The 19,485-nt window shown below is 41.2% G+C and overlaps 1 protein-coding gene across 1 annotated transcript in view; it reads right to left on the bottom strand.

Moving 5' to 3' along the window:
• The window catches only part of Nell2 (neural EGFL like 2), a gene marked incomplete at its 3' end in the record, with an annotated part of 263,811 nt that overhangs the window by 161,583 nt on the left and 82,743 nt on the right, over window positions 1-19,485 (bottom strand). The window contains exons 4-9 of the mRNA XM_028789385.1: window positions 17,704-17,877; window positions 17,511-17,607; window positions 15,296-15,368; window positions 15,036-15,118; window positions 13,993-14,121; window positions 12,366-12,468 (exon numbers count right to left, since the gene is read on the bottom strand). Coding sequence (XP_028645218.1) covers window positions 12,366-12,468; window positions 13,993-14,121; window positions 15,036-15,118; window positions 15,296-15,368; window positions 17,511-17,607; window positions 17,704-17,877 — 659 coding nt within the window. The remainder of the gene's footprint in view (window positions 1-12,365; window positions 12,469-13,992; window positions 14,122-15,035; window positions 15,119-15,295; window positions 15,369-17,510; window positions 17,608-17,703; window positions 17,878-19,485) is intronic.

Here is a 19,485-nt window from a genome sequence, read left to right as displayed (position 1 = left end):
CTCTCTCTCTCTCTCTCTCTCTCTCTCTCTCTCTCTCTCTGTCTCTCCACTTTTCTCCCCTCCTCTCTTTAATTCGGCTGTATTTTGACTTTAAACTTATTCACCTTTTGAACATTACACTCTGCTCCTTAAAACCATTTAAATCATTTTTGAGATTATAATTATATCATATGCCTCTTCCTTTTCCTCCCTCCAAACTTTCCCATATACTCTTTCTTGCACTCTCAAATCCGTTGCCTCTCTTTACATTAATTGTTGGTGTGTGTTTGTGTGTGTGTGTGTGTGTGTGTGTGTGCATGTATGGGTGTGTTCTTAAATTAATAAATAAATCCTACTCAGTTTAAATAATGTTACTTTTATGTATGATTTGAGGGATGACCATCTGGTATTGGATAACAAATTGGGAGTGCTCTTCTCTGAGGAAGAGCACTACCCTGCTCTCAGGATTCACTCCTGTTGTGGTTTGAACAGGAATGGTCACTATCTATAGGAATACATGATGCCGAGTTGGTGGGACTGTTTGGGAAGGATTAGGAGGTGTGGCCTTATTGGAGAGCATGTGTCTCTGGGGGTGCGCTGTTGTCTCAAAATGTAGGCTCTCAGCTACTTCTCCAGTACCATCCTTGCCTGTCTGCTGCCACGAACCTTACCATGTTGATCATGGTCTCTAAAACTATAAGCAAGCCCCTAATTATGTGTTTTCTTTTATAAACTTTCTTGATCATCATGTTTTGTCACAGCAGTTAAAAAGTAACTAAGACTCCTCATCCAGAAAAGTTCTTTCTGTAACAAATGAAGATCCTTACAGAAAAACACAACGGATCAAAAAGTGCAGGCCTGGAGCCCAACCCCAGGGAATACATTTTAACTTTTGTATTCTCTTTATTGCATTTATTCAATTTTGTCTTCAAACTTTTTCACTAGTTAGAATTTTTTCTGATTTTCTAATCTCTTGTTTGCATCATGTGCTGGATAGTTTTATATCCTCTTGACACAGACTAGAGTCATCTAATGAAGGGAACTACAATTGAGAAAATACCTCCTTAAATTGGACTATAGACAAGTGTGTTGGGTATGTTCTCAATTATCGATCAATGGGGGAGGTCCCAGCTCGTTGTGAGTAGAGCTATCCCTGGGCTGGTGGGCATGGGTTCTATAAGAAGGCTGAGTAGGCAGGCCACGGGGAACAGGCCAGTAAGCACCACCCCTCCATAAATTCTGCATCAGCTCCTGTCTCCAGGTTCCTGCCCTATCTGAGTTCCTTTTCTGACTTCCTTTAATGGTGAAAAGCAATGTAGCACTGTAAGCTGAACAACCCTTTCCTCCCAACTCACATTTGGTCATGGTGTTTCATTGCAGCAGTAGTTACCCTGACTAAGACACAACAACATCACATTCTTCTCCACGATTTTTCTCCTTTCATTTATTAACCGTGATTCTCAGCTTTTCTCCGTCTCCTCTTCTCTTGTTCATTTACTGCTTCCACACTTACTCTAAGTAGCACTTGGCTCCATAGCACATCCCACAGCACTCTACTGTTTTAGTTTTCATATTCATCCATAGCTGTGATTGATTTTAAGTGTATGCATACATCTCCTATGGTGCATGTGGTTCCTGCCACAACAGCTGTCCTTTCCTCTCTTGATTCAGCAATCAAAAGTGGGCTTCTCAGTCAGATGTCCCTGTCAGTTCCAGAAGGGATACTCAATCCAACAGATGTACAAATTGCAACATGGAGACAGAAAGGGCAAATATCTGTGGCTGTCCCAGAAGATCCCAGTTTCCCAGTTAATGAGCTGAAAGATACTGAAACAGGAAAAAGTGAATCTAGGTAGGCTATTCCAAAGGATCCCGATTCCCCAGCTAATGAGCTCAAAGCTGTGGAAACAGGGAAAATGTCAAAGGATCCCAGTTCACCGGCTAATGAGCTCAAAGACAAGGAAACAGGCAAAGTGTCAAAGGATTCTAATTCTCCAGCTAATTAGCTCAAAGATATGCAAACAGGGGAAATGCCAGGTGAAGATTTGAAAAGCTTGCTGGTAAAAAAAACGATGAACAAGCTGAAAAGCAGAGACAAACAGAAGAGCTCAATGAAGACACAAGAGAGGAAAGAGAACACCATAGAGGAAAAAGACCTCAAAATGGACGAGAAAGTCAGAAATATGGATTAAACGTCAGTAACACAGAAGATAAATTCAGCAAGGAAATTGAGATTCTGGAAAAGAATGGAAATGCTGGTAGTGAAAAATTCAGCATAAACAACAACAGTAAAACAACAGAAAGCATCCCCCAAAGATTTGACCAAATGGAAGAAGGAGTGATAGAAAGATACAGGAAAAACTTCATCTGGATACCAGTAAGAGAATGGTGACACATGATTAGGAAGCCAAACTTAGAAACCACGAGAGAGGAGGAGAGGAGGTGATCACTAGGGGACAGTATTTTTAAGGAAATACACTGAGCAGAGAAGTCTCCAAATCTACAAAAATAATAGATGGTCAAACACAGGTGGCACTAAGAACTGCAAATAGACTTAACCAGAGAGAGGATCTTCTTTAACACTAGATTCTGGAAGGAAAACTGCAGACTTACTCTGAAGACAGATAAGTCAGAACAATGTGAGATCTCTCGTTAGCACCATCAAAGCCAGAAAAGCATAGGATAATACAGTTGGACCTTGAAAGAGAATAACTGTCATCCAAAAATGCCATTCCCAATGGCAATGAAATTTCCAGATGAACACAAACAAAGCCAGCACTGCATAATATATTTAAAGGCATACTATAAACTGTAAACAGAGAATCTCTGTTAGGACCACAGTAGAGGATGAACCTGAGAGCTAGACAGTTAAACACGTAGAATTCCGGGATTCAAGGATACAAAGTCCTCCCTAGTGAGTTGTCCCGATCTCTAATTTTATTAAACTGTGCCTTCTCCCTCAGTACCCCAAAATTAAACCATGATTATCCAGTCATCTGAACTCACCTACTTACTAACTAACTATAGATACATAAGTGAATTACATTGAACAAACCAGGCATGGGCCACAAAAGGTAAATGAATAAATACACTAAAAATTAAAAACTTTCCAAAGTAAGTGTAGTCTGATGTTCCATCCTGTTGAACATTTGTTGAGATAACCATTCTGTGGTTGATAACTACAGAAGCCAAAGATCCATGGGGCTCAGACTTCTTCTATTTCAGGCATCCAGGAACAAAGCTCATGATTTACCAACAGAAAATGCACCATTTACTTCTGGATTAAAACCTGGATTTTTGTCATACCTGGTAATAAAAGCTTGTGATTATAGCCATACCAAGGGGGAGGCAGGAGGATCACAAATTCAACTCCTGCCTGAGCCACAGAGTGAGTTCAAGGCCAGCCTAGGTGATTTAGTAAGACTTTGTCTCAAAATTAGCAAAAAGTTACTTAGTATATAGCTCTTTGGTAGACCACTGCCTCACATTTATCTGGTTCATGGTTCAGTACCTGATACAACAATTAGAAACCAAAAAAATAAAAATATCAACTGGATTTTTTATTGTACGATGAAGGCTATTTGCCTTTTTCCAAAGCCATGTCATTTAGATTATATATTTCTAATATTTCATGCATCTGTGAGACAGGAAAATACCATTCTTTGTTTCCAGAAAGAACACAAAAACACATTCTCTTTAAAACTAGTGACAGCCAGCTTTTACATCCACCAGTGTTATTACTATCGCACGCCCCTGGTAGTCACTGCGGGACCTGGAAGTTTCCACTCCAACCTCTGCTGGAGCTTGTCTCAGGAAAGCTGTTCCTGGAGTCTAAACTCTGATGATATACCTCACCTCCTCTTAGCTCTGGTGCAGCTCATTGAAACAGAGTAGAAGACAAGGAAGGATTGCTCCTAGCAAGATGCTTCTACCCGCCAAGGAGAATATTCCAGACAGTTCCACATAGAAGGAGCTAGGGATGAGGTAACCAAGGCAGAGTACATCTATGCCCTGGTAGTTACAATGTTGCTTCCCCTCCCTCAACTCTGCCACTGCTATGCTAAAGCTATAAGCTTGTCATGGAGATGTGAGAATGGAGAAAACACAGACTAATGACAGCCAGCAAAGCATCTGCAATGCTGATGGTGACAATATCAGCTAAGGTTCACTATCAGACGAAGCTGTCAACCAACAAGGTGTGTCAGAGATCAGCAAGGTAGAGGCTGTAACCACCCCTACCTGCATGAGGTGCACTTAATCACCTCATGATCAACTCTCTGATTCGGTCAGGAGAACATGTGTGGAATGTGTGGAGCCACCATTGGCTCAGCCCATAATAGCACAGGGAATCAAGCAAGCTCAAAATTACCTCAAACTTTTTTTTCCTGTAAATTCTATTGAAAGACCCCAAACCTGCAGATCAGTGGTTTTCATCTCTTTGGAAGGCCTCCCATTCTCAGAAGTTTTCTCTCTTTTCCTGAATTTTTCTTTAAAAAGCCTGGTTCCACTTTGCCTTCACCCAGTTCCCATGTCCTTAATCTTCACTTGGGTGAGACAAGAAATTCAAGAGCCACCTTCTCAGGTTGACTTCGGGTGTTCTTTGAGGCATTGGCACACTAAGTCGCTTGGCCATATCCTCCATTGTTCTCAAAAACTATATCACTACTGCACATCCATCAACATATACATTCCTATGTATCCACATGGAGGGAGATGGGTATGCAGGTAGGGGAACTGGCTGCTCTTTCAAAGGACCTGAGTTCAGTTTCCAGGACAAACTTGATTCACAGCCATCTGTAACGCCAGTTCCACAGGATCTGACATCCATTTCTGGTCTCCATGGAAACTGACATATAGTACACAGACATACATGCTGGCAGAATATTATGCACATAAAATAAAAATACACAAAAATCATTTTTAAATCATACATTGAACTCTTAGTCCTGGCCAGTCTCCCAAAGGCAGTCGATCACCAACCTTCCCTGTACCCTGGGATGGCTAACTCTGTCTATTTCCTTGATGAAGACACTTGGGAGGATCTTTCAGAATTTTTGCTTATGATTGTGTCAAATAATTAGAAGATTCTAGTAGCTTTAACTCTAAAATATATCCAGAGTCTACCACTTCCCAGCACATCTATCAAATGAGGCTGTTGTCAGTTCCCCTCCCCCAACTCCAGGTAGCAATGAACCTCAGAACCTCAGAAGCTGGGCTGCTCTGTCCAGTGGCATGTTAGCCTGAGACCCTGCACCCCTGGCACCCTGGCCTCCGGTGAAGTCATGCTTCACTTAACGGCTGGGCTTTCTGTTGGTCTGAAAATTGTTTCCCTCCTCCTTTCATTAGTTAAAGGGCACTTTTCTATCTGATCTCACCACTTTCAACCTCTTTACAGTGGACTTTCATCTGTTCTAGGTGCTTTAACAAGACCATAACCCTGTGGTATAAACATCGTTCCTTTATTCCCCCAACCTCCTATGATTATCAGGTCTATGAGGACAAGAGAGATCTGACTTCATTCACCACTGCAGTCCTAATGCCTACAAAAGCCAAATTCCTAGGAAGTACCTAATTCTGAATATTTCTAAAAAGTATGCAAACTTTATATGCTACTGTAAGATAAAAGTCTTGCTGTTGCTGTTTTTATCTCATTGCTATTTGGGGGACAATTCTAAATTGGGAAGCTCCAATTAATGTAATTCTTACATCCTACTCCATGTCCTGTGCATTGTCATCCTCATGCCATTTAGAAAGCGTGGTCCAAAGGCAGCAACGCACTAAATAAATGGGTGAACAGGCACAATGTCTGTCCTGTGCGATTCTGCAGCCTCTCCCCTTCCCAACCAACAAATCAAAGTGATCTTTGTTGAGATTCAGGGCCTGAGAAAGAACTGAAGGTGGACTGCGGGCACAGACATACATGGGAAATTCGTAAGGCTGCCTTGGCTATGAAATGCTCTAATTTTTTATCAGGAAGGTTAACTCTTTTATCAGTTCAAAAGCATGTGTATCCGTGAGGTCGTGTGAAAAGAGAGTGTTATCCATTGCATTTCTCTTCTTCCCAGCATAGTAATTAGCCTCCAAGTCTAACAATGGCAATTCAGACACCAAAAGGGCTCATGGCTTGTGTTTTCTCACAAATGATTATACACTAAACTATGAAAGCCAGAAGCCAGCCCAATAGGCTTGAATGGACAAGGAGAAAAGACAAACTAACCATGGCCGTCTGTCTCACTGGGGACAATATATTTTTATGTGCTACCTAACCTCTCCAAGATCAACATCTTTGGAATCATCCTTAAAGTGTAAGTGGCAAGGATTACAATTTTAAAAGTATGGATTAGTGAGAGAATTGTAAGAGAGAAGAGGGATTTAAGCTTACCCTTAAGTTCTCTAGTGCTTTACGCTTTAATTATTTTTACATTATAAAACACGCAATAAGGAAGACAGACGCCAGTGTCTGTGGGCACTGTTTGTTACAATCCAGATGAGAACAGTTTTGATCTTCCATGAGCCCTAACACTTTATCTCAACAGCCCCACTCAGTGTAAACTTATTATATTCTGCACAAAGGCAGCAAAGCACAAAGGATCTGAGAAATAGGAGATGCAGACCGTTCCACAAGAGTTTAGAAAGAAATCCTCTCTAACAAAAATGTAAGAAAGGAAGGAAGGAAGGAAGGAAGGAAGGAAGGAAGGAAGGAAGGAAGGAAGGAAGGAAGGAAGGAAGGAAGACAGAGAGAGGAAAATACCCTATTGGAAAACCTTATTGTTTAAGGTCTAGGAAAAGGAGCTGCAGCACTTGAGTGTTGAGTGCTCCTTCAGAGGACACAGGTTCAGTTCCCAACACCCACGTGATGTCTCACAACTGCCTATAATCCCAGTTCTAGGCAAACTGACACTGACTGTCTTTTAATATCTTAGAACACCAAACACACATATGGTGTATGTATACATGCATGCAAAACATCCACAGATATACAGTAAAAGTAAACACATCTTTTGAAAGCCAGCCCACACACTGGAAAGGCTGAGGCAGAATAAGCGCTGTAGTGAGCACAGCCCTGAACTGTGACGGTGACCACACAGCCCTGAACTGTGATGGTGACCTCCCAAACCTCTGCTTTCTGCTCTGATATATTTAAGTTCTCAACTCAGTGGTTTTTTTTTTTTTGTTGTTGTTGTTCTTTCTTTATCATAACAAACAAAAATCTCACCAAATGTTTGCCTCTAAAACTGACTTTGCTGAACTAGCATAATTGGCTCCATTCTATGTCAAATGAGACACTACAAAGAAGTCCAATTTATGCTTTCTGTAATAAATACATCTATCCCTCACCTTAATTAATTATAAACACTGGATGAAAACTCTATCCCTTTTCATGCCATATGGAAATTATATTACGCATAATATATATGTAATGCATAGCAGGGACATGACTCTTAGGAACATTGTATTTTATGAATAATCCTTTGAGTTAGCCCATTGTTACATAATACCATCTGCTAGGTAAGTTTTACTAAAAAAAAAAAAAAAAAGGCTCACTTTGACTCATGACTACAGGGTCAAGGGTTAAATATGGTGATTACCTTCTTGCTAGCAAAGGCCCTGAAGCTGTACAGGTCATCTTGCGGCAAGAAAATGCCACGATGATAGGTGCCCTCACTTCTGTCTGTGACCTTTGCCCCCTCATCTTGTCTTCTGTGCCCTCACCAGAATGACCTGAAGTACTCTGCATACACCATGCTGGACTCCTCCGAACGTTTTTGACTTTTCCTGCATGTCAGTTCTGAAGCTGTGCCCACATACTCAAGTAATTCCTAAGCAACAACCACCCTCCCCCGCTCTGCGGCTAACAGCGCGGTGACACGGACTGGGACATGGCTGGGAAAGAGAGATTCTTTTGTAGGTCATAGTCCACGACCTCAAGATGAAGAGCTACACAGATAAGCCTGCATTGTGGAGAAGTCTCGAGGTGCTGTTGGGTGTCACATGGCAAGAGTCTGTGACCACATGAGTGCGTCTTCTGACCTCTTGTCTTACAACGTCATCGCTGTTAAGTCACGGAGTTTACATTGATGGACTTACCCAATTCTTATCGTTTCCCCAAGGCCCCACCGCTAAACCCCCCGGTCAGGTCAGCCGCTATGATCTTATTACTTTACATTGGAGATTAAACTCTGTGTGAGCTTTGAAGGTAGAAGGTGTTTGGACTATGACTGAATCATTTCTGTTTCCAGAGAACCAGAAACTCAGCTCTTGGCTTACACTGACTTCCTATTCCACTAGTGAAATATTTGGTGCATCAGAGCAGTAATTGTGTGGAAATAAATAAATAAATAAATAAATAAATGGCTGAGTAAGAGTCGTATGCAGGCACACCTCCTCTGAACATATGATGGTGACCATATATACACACCTGTGAGCCTGTAACGCTGCTGTTTTTCTTGAGCGAGCGAGTGAGCTTCCAATTCTGATCTCTAACAAGTAGTATCATTACAAAAAGCAATGGATGATTCATAACTTCCCAGACTCAGAACCATTTTTTATATGTTGGCTTAAAATACAAATCCTAAAACATGTATTTGGAGGTCTTAATACATACTTGAGATTAAAACTGTGGGGGTGGCGCATACTGTGAGGTATCAGACAAGCAGGAGTGCTGGAACATTGCTTTAGGACATGAAATATGCTAATAAATCTAGATTATGAAACTCACTAGCTAATTCTTTGCTAACTGGAGCAACGTTAGGTCACCTGAGAGTGTGTCGGCAATGGGCACTCCAAGGTTCCATTCCAGACCCTGAATCAGGATTTCATTTTAATGAGATCCCAAACTGGTTTATACTCTCATTAAAATCTGAGAAGCACTGAGGTCAGTGGTGGCTCCTGTGTATAGGCTTTATAACTTATCTGATTAAGGACTCAGTTCTCTGCAAAAACCATCAGTGCTATTAACCGTCAATGTCACCTGCCTGCAGTTAAAAGTTACAAGTAAGTTAGCTGTATAGTGTCCGTCATCTTCCATGAGCTTAAAAGTATGGGTACCAAGTTGTTAAGTCCACTGATGTATCTGAAAGACATTTATTTCCAAACTAAAAGCATGTTTACAAATGAGGGCAGGAGTGAAGTACAAAAGTCACTTACTATATAGGATGCATCTGAAATATGAAGCAACCCCAAATCGCAAGGTCTGGGCCTCAGATCCTCAAAACGTATCATCGCTTTATTCCTCTGTCCAGAAATAATATATGCTGGTTTCTAACACAAACCGGGGGCCAGTGAAAGGGAATGGTATTGTGTAGAAGCAAAGCCTCATCTAATATGTACTTTGTATAGGTGGGTACTCACCAGGGCTGGGGACAGAGCTACATCTGCCAATTTGATCAACAGCTTTTCCTAGCTAAGGCTCCAGAGCTAGGGACATCGTGTCCAGCAATGATATTTTAAAGAACTTTCTTTGCCTATATTTTATAGGGAATGTTTTTTAACTTGGAGACAGATTTTGCATAAAGGATGTTCTTAAACTTTACTCCATGAGAACCGGCGTCGAAATGGAAAAAGAGAATTCCTTTCTGCCCAACCCTTAGGCCAGACCCATTTAACTCTCGATCTGTAACTATTTCACATACTGTGTAGATGTGTATGGAAAACCAGAGCCTCATACATACACCTGGTTGTCTGGCTCTTGCGACTAGGGATAGAGGAGCCGTGGCTTCTGTCTGCAGTGTACTTTGATGTCCGCTTACCTTTATTATGTGACCCTAACATACTATTTTGCACATGATTGTCCAAATCAACCTCTTAAGATGCTTAAAATTGCATACGTCTTATTTTTTCCTATTCTGATTTCAAAATGGCATTTTGCAAAATCTTTATTGAGAATGAAATAAGCTCATTTTTAAAACAATTACCTAACAGCACTGCAGACAAGAAACTGCACTTTCTGCTTAAGTGTTTTCCTTCCATCTTAAATTGCATCTGGTATGAATGATGTGTAGATTATTGCTCTTCTGTTTGGTACAAATTTCAAATCCTCTCACTTGTTTCAAAGTATCACACTGCTAAGGAGACTAGCCTTCTGATCAGCTAAAAAAAATATCCCATTTTTCCTTTAGTACCATACTAAACAGTTTGATTTAATTATTATTATAGACATCTACATAAAGCTTTCTTCAGAAGAGTTTTAGCCCATTTAAGCAATGTCATTACATGGACAGAGAAACTCTTTTGAGAAAATGTAATGGGGCATGAAAAATAATAAAACCCACAAAATACATTTATTCAAGGATTTTAATAATGAAGAGAAATTGCAGTTCAGACTGAAGAGCTGGAAGCTGAGTGCTCTCTCTTATTTTAAAATAAAGTGTGATTAAGCAGGTGCAGCATAGTGCCCTGAACTGAAGGGCAGCATCCTACGTTCTGTCTTCTGCAAACCTACTTTCATTTCAAAAAACATGAATTCGGGATACTCACACACCATCAACAGCACTTACTGAAGATGGGAAATTGCAATTCATTTTACCAACAATTCTACTGGAGAGCATTGTATGCCTAAAGTGAAATGTTTGGGCTTCTTAGGTTCCCCTTTCTGAAAAGATGTCCCATGAACCAGTATTGTCTTGTAGAGTTACTAGGAGGCCCAGCAGTGCCTCCCAACCAGTGGCCTTTCAAAGACCCAGTGAAACAGAAAAGCTTTGTTCTCAGATCCCCCAGCTGCCTCTTAGCAGGGCTCCCTCACTAATGGAAGAAAACAAGTGGGTCCATATTTTTGTAGAGTGAGCTGGCCTTATAATAAAAATTACTATAGGCCTTGACCCAGCAACTCCACCCTTAATATGCTCTATACCCAAAGCTCTAAGAAATGCACCAAATTTCTGCATGAATGACATCATATTACTGCACATAAGGGAGGGGGGAGCACCTCATAGACTTTGAGAGGGGAGAAACAGGACCACAGCAAACCCTACAGTGTTTGAATATGCAGCAATGTCTGACTGGTATGGGAATGTCATGCCATTAATGTCTCATTAATAATGAGAGCCAGGGAAATGAGTGACACCACTCTGCATAGAATAGAGAAAGCCTGCACCATCGTATGTCAGTGGGCGTGAGAAAAATTATTTGGCAAAGCACACAAGAACTAAACTCTAAGAGGGCGAAGGAGAATAATATCTACTTTCCTTTTTATTTTATATTTCCTGTTATATGATGAATGTTATGAATGTAGTTTATATTAAGATGCTAAAATGAGGTACTCAAACCTCGCTGGCTCCTCTGAACCTACTTAGCTAGACCAGTACACATGCCAGAAATGAGCTCAAGAAGCTATCAGCACAGTGGTGTATGCAAGGCAACTCTCACTTGCTGACGTTTTCTTGCTGGTATGTAGGAGTGTGTGCACATGGTGTAGAACTGAGTTAGTTACAATGGCTAGGGAGATCTGGAAATCCGGAACCACAACAGCTGCCATGCCTTCCCTCACGCCACGCCTTTCCTCACGCCACGCCTTCCCTTAGGCCACACCTTCCCTTACGCCACGCCTTTCCTCACGCCACGCCTTCCTCATGCCGTGCTTTCCTACCTGCTACGCACCTACTTTCCCTTTCTCTGTCAACCCTCATTCCATCTTTAGGAGTCTCGCACCACACATACTTGTGCTTCCACAGCTCCGTATAGCCTATTCATTAGATAACAAGCCACTGTTCATAGATGCTTAGTGTATAAACTCCTTTGAACAAAAAACCGGAACACTATCACAAGTGCTCTTTTTAGCCGGGACTTAAGATCAAGTCTTTTCAGAAGTAAGTCGTGTAGACGGCTTGATTTCTGTGACTAAGATGATCTAGAACATCAGAGGCTACAGAAGATTCTGAAAGTGTTTCTAGACATCAGAAATGAACTTCATATACTGTGTGAGAAAGGGCAGCAAAGCCTTCTCACATGGCAGAGCAAGCGTTTTTGCTGGTTGTTTTTTATTAAAATCAGAGCCGAGTGATACTATGTAAGTGGGTTCTACTGTCATAGGTAAAAGAGCCATATTTCACCCGATGCCCAAAGTAACTTGAGTCACAGACTTCCCTGGTACAAGAACGTGAGCAGGCAATCTTTATCCACTTGGTAAGAATTTGTATTAAGCTGTAACCGGCAGGATGCCCTCCCCAAAGAGTGTCTTGTCTGTTCTCTACTTCTATCGATATATGCAAGGGTCTTCCAGGAAAAATTAAGGATCCTTCTAGAGTGCAAACAGGTAAAAATGATCGCTCAAATAGAAGATATATCATCTCTGGAAGTAGTTTAACTTGTCTAGCTTAAAGAGAGCAACACAATAGTTTTAATATGAAGCCGTATTTTTCTGTAGTATTGATCAGCAAAGGTCTGCTCACATTTGCACTCCTTGCAGCACTTGCCATCCACGTAGGCGGGAGCCGATTTGGGAGGGCAGTCAGGAGCAGGGCAGGCCAGGGTCTCACACTGGATGGTCCCATTCTGAAAAGCAAACAGCATTTAAAGAAATGCCACACAGAAATTCAATGCTCCACAAAGGCTTTTAAATTCATTCCATAGATTTCCAGCTCTTACATAAAATGTCACTATTCTCTTTAGCAATGCCCACAGTGTGGTGACTCACAGTAATGCGGGCTACATTGTAACAATTGAGGCTGGTTCCTATTTCTACCCAGCAACTGATCTGTAGCAAGCAAATCTGCACCTTCTAAAGTGGAGCTGAGGCCACAAGCTCACAGGAAAATGGCAAGCGGAAAGCTGGCCTCGAACACCTCGCTATCTCCCGGTTGCTCACACTCCAACCACGCATTTGGCTGCTCTGACTTTCCTAGTAAGTGTAAAAACCTTACCAAATCACACCCAGCGTTTGGCTTAGGTAGATTTCTGGTCCTCATTTGGGAAGGTTTCACTAAAACTGTAAAACTTTAAAACTGTATTATATTGTAATCTTGAGTAAAAACCCATATTACACAGAGATGTACATATGTGTATGCATACACGCAAACTATGTATGAACAGACTCCCACGCAGATGCACGTGTATATATGTTCACATACATCTACACAGATGCACACTCACATGTGCATGTGCACAGGGGTACACAAAAAATACACACACACCCACACAGATGACATGCTCGGGTGCTCTCCCTTGCCCTCTCTCTGTCTCTCTGTCTCTCTCTGTCTCTCTCTGTCTCTGTCTCTCTCTCTCTCTCTGTCTCTCTCTCTCTCCCTCTCCCTCCCCTCCCCCTCCCCTTCCCCCTCTCCCTGTTCCTCTCCCTCTCTCTCTCTTATACAAACACACACAGAGATACATTAACATACCGATCACTTTGGATACTTTTTATGTGTGTGATATTCTGCTTTTGAATCAGCTGGATGAGCATGGGGGAAGCTTTCCAAATGGTAACTTAAATGGATCTATGACCTCTTTACAGAATTCTAGCTTTATAACAGATGAGTTCATGTGGAATCTGAAAATTTAAAACCAGACTTGACTTGAAGCTTTCTTTGAAGCATGGATATGAAATAATAATGCACTAAAAATAATTTATTACTAAGAATTAAGAAAAGTCACATTTATTTAACCAGTGTAGTTTGTATTCTATGTTAGCCAACTATTAAAGACTATTTAAAATCCATTATTTATATTATTCTGTCTAGACACAATATTTAATGCTCTATATAACTCGGTTTCTTTATAATTCATTAATAAACACAAGGGGGAGAATTCCCCAGAAACACTGCGGGTTATAGGACAGACTCCCTTGGGACTTGGCTTTGCTAAGCTCATTTGAATTGCTAACTTCATGTATCCGCAGATGATATTCACATGCTCACACCAAGAGAGTGTCTTTAATAATGTAACACACGGTTCTTCAGAAGTGACCAGGTTTGCTTGCATTTTAGTGTTGCATTTCGAGAAAATAGGTCTTGAAATTTTCATGATTACATTGTCTTAATAAATATTTAACCAGTGGGGCCACCCGAGTCCCCCATGACATACCAGGCATGTGCAGTTCTTACAGCCATCTGTCCAGGACTCAAACTCTCGGTAGGTGGTTCCCTTCATGGTGCATGTCCGCTCACAATAGCACTGGTCCAGCCTGTTCATTCGTTGTTCAGCTCTAGACAGCTATGGCACAAAGACGGGGTGACTCACCATTACAGCCACTGGAAACGTATGCCACTCTAGCAAGCATCGGATATCACTATGTAGACGGCAATAACAATGGGCTGTGCCCATCACCAATTATTATAAATATTTAAGTCATCGTCAATTATAAATCTATTGAGCCTGTAAAATTTAAAAGATGCCTTTCCCGACCCTTTACATGTGAAAAGTTTACCTTTAAAACAAAAATCACAATTTATAAGACACAAATTGAGGCTAATTGAGAATAACACCATTCACAATACAGGTAAGAATTTTTTTATTTTAAAAAAGCATCTAATTCCATTAATATGTTTACTCAAGTAAAAAAAAATAATATTTAGGATTTACATAATATAAATAACAAACTGTATACACATGGCTTTTAGAAAATCCTTCAATACTATGCAAACTTTAAAATCTGCTGAACTTGTCAGTAAACATGTTATATCCCTCAGACCTCTAGGGAATGAATCTACAGCTATAGCATAACAGTTAAAAACTGTTCTGGAGCCTTTTGCTTGGCCAAATTATGGTGTCCACGTACTTTACAGTGTCTTTCTGCCTCCCTATTTGCAATGAAAGCTAAATACAAATAAATAATTAAAACTAGGCAACAATAGATCTTGCGGCAGTAAAGCAGCGTGTACCCAGGTAATCTGCTCCCTTCCTGATTTACTGAGCCATTCGTTATACAAATGGCTAGGGTTTAAATATTTATACACCTTAATAAACATTATAACCTTCTTCCTTGAGCAAGGATTCCAATTCAGAACCAGGAAATCGCAGATCTACTTTAAGGAATGTCTCCAGCATGAAGATCTATGGTGATAAAGGAACTTTGGGGAGTCACGTGACTGTGGCTCGTTCTCAGTGTATTTGTGAGTCATGTTTACCTTGGCTGATGTCTTCGATAAAATGTCCTGCAGCTCCATGATTTTCTGCACAAGTCCATGGAAGTCGTTGCATGTTGGACAGGCTGCAATTACAAACGGCACATTGATCAGACTGTATTTATAAGGGCCTCTACCTGATTAAGTCTGTGCTGACAGCTACCGCCGGGGAGCTCCAATCTCACACTGACATTCTGGACGAAACAAAGCTCGGGCACATGTCTGTCTCATCACAGCATACAGTGCAGGACACACAGACTTACTTCGATTAAGATCCGGGCACTGAGCGATGAACCCCTGGGGCATGACAAGCAATTGCACATCTTGCATTATTCCCTGTATATGAAAACAGGAAAGAAGTGTTATTTCCATTTACCTAAAGTATGCTCAGTAGTCAATTTCCTGAGGAAAAATGTTAAGGAATAGATCTACCCTAACCCTGGGTCTAGAACCTTCCAGGGTCCGTTCATAACCAGTCCGTGCCAGGGAAAGAGAGTCACCAAGCAAAACAGAATTACCTGGGTGTTTTCTCCTTGGCAATGCTCTTAAAGCTGGAAGACTAAATGTCAAGATTCAAGGATGTGGCTATCGTCTTATTGTTTTGAGGAGTTATTTTTAGTTCACCACAGAAGCGAGGCTTGAAAGCGACCTTTAAGCACTGACACAAAAATCACTGTGGGCTTTATCACCACAGACATGAGACCAGTTTTGTACTAACAGTGATCAAAAGGAAAAAAGGTGGGTAAACTGAGTCATGAAAGCAATGGCCACTTGAACATTTCTCATTTTTTTCCACTGGTAGTTTTTTAAAGTCGATCTCTCAATTTAGAAAGGACTGAGGATTTAGTAAGCAGGTGTAGCAAGTCTTAGATTTAGAGTGCTCAGAAGCACAGAAAATTTAGATACACGGCTATTTAAATGCCAGACACAAATGACCCACTTTGCACAGAAGGCTTTGCTTTAAATGCATTCTTAGCCATCACGCTGCTGGCTTGCTGGACTCAAAGCAAAGCCAGTGGTAGTAGAAACAACAACATCTCACAGATCCCAACCTTCCCTCTTTCCTGTCACTTCTTCTCTTACCCGTTTCATGTACTTTGTGTTATATTTAACTATATCGCCTTGGAAAATGCAAATCAGAAAGCCTAGTGATGGGGGTACCTGTACCAATATGTCATCAAGAGAATAATATCCCTACAAAGATCTACCACCCAAATAGTGATCTGTGTTTACCCATTTACTGTGACTAACAGCGTTTGTCGATGTGAGTGGTAACTTTGTTAGTACACAGCCTGGCGAGTACTAAAATCTGTTCTTGATTCTGGAATCCAAGAGTAGCTTGGGTGAAAAGTCTTATGGCTTTGCGGAAGGAACATGGAGACCAGTCTGGTAAATATAGTATGCAGGTGAGGCACTGCACACATCTAGTGGACAATGTCCTCAGACCACAATGAGAGTGACAAAGCATATAGCTACACACATAATTGATGTGTGGGGACTGTGAGACCACATCTGAGCTCTAAGACGGCCATCAGTAAATAGAAGAGAGGTTTGCAGCTCACAGCATGCACCTGTCATCCCTTGCATGGGAAAAGGGCATTGATTTTTAGGATTTTAAAGAAAAGAATCAATTCCACACATCTGTCACCTGGTGGCTGCCTGGCATGTTATTTTACCTCACTGGGTAGGTTGATGCAGGTTTATAAGAAGGAAAAGGACCCTCATCAACATTTTCAGAGTAAGAGATTAAATTGGATAATAGAGTGAAGCCATCTGGTTTCGAAAGAACAGGTAATATTATGGAACACATTACATACTTGGCTTAGAATTTTTTGAGTTGACTAATGCCTCCTCACTCTTGAAGTCCACAGATTGGGCATACCTCTCATCATTCTCTAATTTAACCATCACAGCTCTAGGGAAATATTCACACAACAGGCAGTGGGTAAGCATTCCTCTGGCTGTTACCGATTTGTCCTCAAGACTTGCAGACCTTCAGTTGGGACACCTTTTGATACTCTACAGGGAAGAGGGTCTGTGTGCTTCTAAGTTTTCACTAGAAATACATTTTGACCACTTCCTATTTTCAGGGATTGGTCCATGAGGAAGCCATGCATAATGCTTCTAACTTAAAGGTTATTAATGTCTCTGCAAAAGCATTATCAAAGGTGATATTTTCATGGTAGAAAGTTATTTCTATGTTGATATTTAATTTCAGGAATGTCATATTGATCACTAATTGTAACCTGATGGTCATCTCTGCAATATAGAAGAATCAAATACAAATGAGTAGTGACCTTTTACCAGTTTAAAACAATGACCAAAGAAACCCGAACAGAAAGTAAATAGAAATACATACAAAAAAAACACACCAATTGAATTTTTGTCTCATGCCATAAAGAGTGAAATGTATTTTTGCAAACTCATTAGAAAGTTTTCCCATTTCTACTTCATGCTCAGACTCCAGCCAAGAGATACCTTAAAATATCCATGTGCGTTATTTCTCTGTCCCAACCAAAATGTGGTGCCCAGAGGCAAATCTGTAGAAGGCATTTCCACCACTCGTTCATAGATCCTGAAAGACGAGACAGCAGAGAGAGGCTGTGAACACACAGCAATCTCCTAGACATGTCAAGACTCTTCTAATTCTTGAAGCGAGAATGATACTTACTTATTGCAGTCGACGTGTAAAATTAAGTGGGAGGCACTGAAGGCTAAGGAGAGCTTGTGCCACTTGGCATCAGCCAAAATATAAGGAAACACTTCCGTGTGAGGGCGGTGAGCGCCAGAGCGGTAATGTAGTCTGATCTCATTCCGATGGCCACTGCTTTCCAGTTCCAGGTACCTTCATAGAGAAGAGGCACATGGGACACGTCAGAGGGACAGTTCGATGATGGCTATGGTGGCCTCTTCTCAGAGAGATGGAGAAGACCTACAGCTTCTATGCCCCCTACAAAGTACGACCAGACTTCCAAGTAAAACGTATAACAGCAGGCGACACTAGAACATAAGCAATATGAAGGGACAGGGTGAGAACACTGGGAGCTAAGGTTTAAGTGGGGATGGGAAAAAGGGGTTGGAGGAAGGAGGAGAAGGAGGAGGAAGGAAGGAGTCTGTTGACTAAAACTAAGGCTACAGTAAGAAGGTTTATGAAAACTCAGTATATACTTGTATATACTTGTAATCGAGTATATATGTAATGTTATTTATATATGTAATAAATATGTATGTGAGTTATGCATACATGAATGTATGTGCTTACAAACTGAACTACCCCCACATTAGTGATCAGCGTTGCTCCCAGAAGACATGAGTTGTTGAGTGAAAGTCTCCATGAGGAGTACCAGTTATCATCCATGAGTTCTTGGTCAGGGAAAGCCCATGATGTCCAAAACAACAAGAGGTATGCCATTGCTTTTGGATGTCCACCATAAGGGGATAGTAAGGCCTTATTGCTGAAGACACTACATAATGTTTTGGTTTCAGAACACAGAGACCAATTTTGAATAGAAAATCTCTGCACTGGCTGGATTGCACAGTACAAGAAGGTATACACAGTCTGCTGAGGAAGAGGACATCAACCACATGATCCAGTGCTGGACTCTGACTGCTGCAGTGCTCAGCATCAGGCATGATGTACCCACTGAGTGCTGGAGACAGGGCTGTGGGTGGGAGGATCCAGCTGCTCTCTTGATTGGACTTGAGGCTTTGCCACAAGAGATAAGTCATGCTTGGTGCCATTAACATGGTAAGAAGACTAGACTGTGGAACTTATAGGTCATGGGAACCTATTCATGTTGGTTTACTAACTGTTCATGTTGTCAAACTACCTTCTAAGTATTTCTGTTTGCATTCACAGGCTTGGGTTGTCTCAGCCTTTGTCAGAGAGGCTTCTTCCTGATGATAGTGAGTGATGAATGAGGAGACATGTGCTGGAAATTATGACTGGGAGTGCTCAGCCATAGCTAAGACAACTATACTATCCCCATCCGAGGCTCGGGGAGAATCCCAGAGGAGCGGGCAGAAAGAATGTGAGACCTAGAGTAGGAGGAGGACTGCTGTGAAAGTCTGTCTCTGAGCCATGACATGGCTGTGCACACATGAACTCACAGTAAATGTTATTTCTTCACACAAGATCTGTGCAAGATCAAGCTAGTGTGAAATTTCATAATGTGACTTAGATGGAAGAAATCTCACGGTGTCTCAGCCTAGGCAAAGGACTATAGGCAGCTAGTGACTGCTGAGAGATAGAATTTACCTCTTCTAATGATGTGTTCCCTAACTGGTTATTCAATACAAAGTGATGAATCTGTCCCCAAATCATATGCATGCAAGTAATCATATGGAGCAATAAATACACAAGCAATAAAAATGGATTCATAAGGGGTGTGTGTATGTGTGTGTGTATTTATTAATTAAAGAAAAAGAAGACATTAAGGAAGGGTTAGAGGGA

This window comes from Grammomys surdaster, unplaced genomic scaffold (genome assembly GCF_004785775.1).
Source record: "Grammomys surdaster isolate TR1022 unplaced genomic scaffold, NIH_TR_1.0 125818, whole genome shotgun sequence".
Classification (NCBI taxonomy): domain Eukaryota; kingdom Metazoa; phylum Chordata; class Mammalia; order Rodentia; family Muridae; genus Grammomys; species Grammomys surdaster.
The sequence above is the reverse complement of the archived record's forward strand: the minus strand, read 5'-3'. Positions and strand labels throughout refer to the sequence as shown.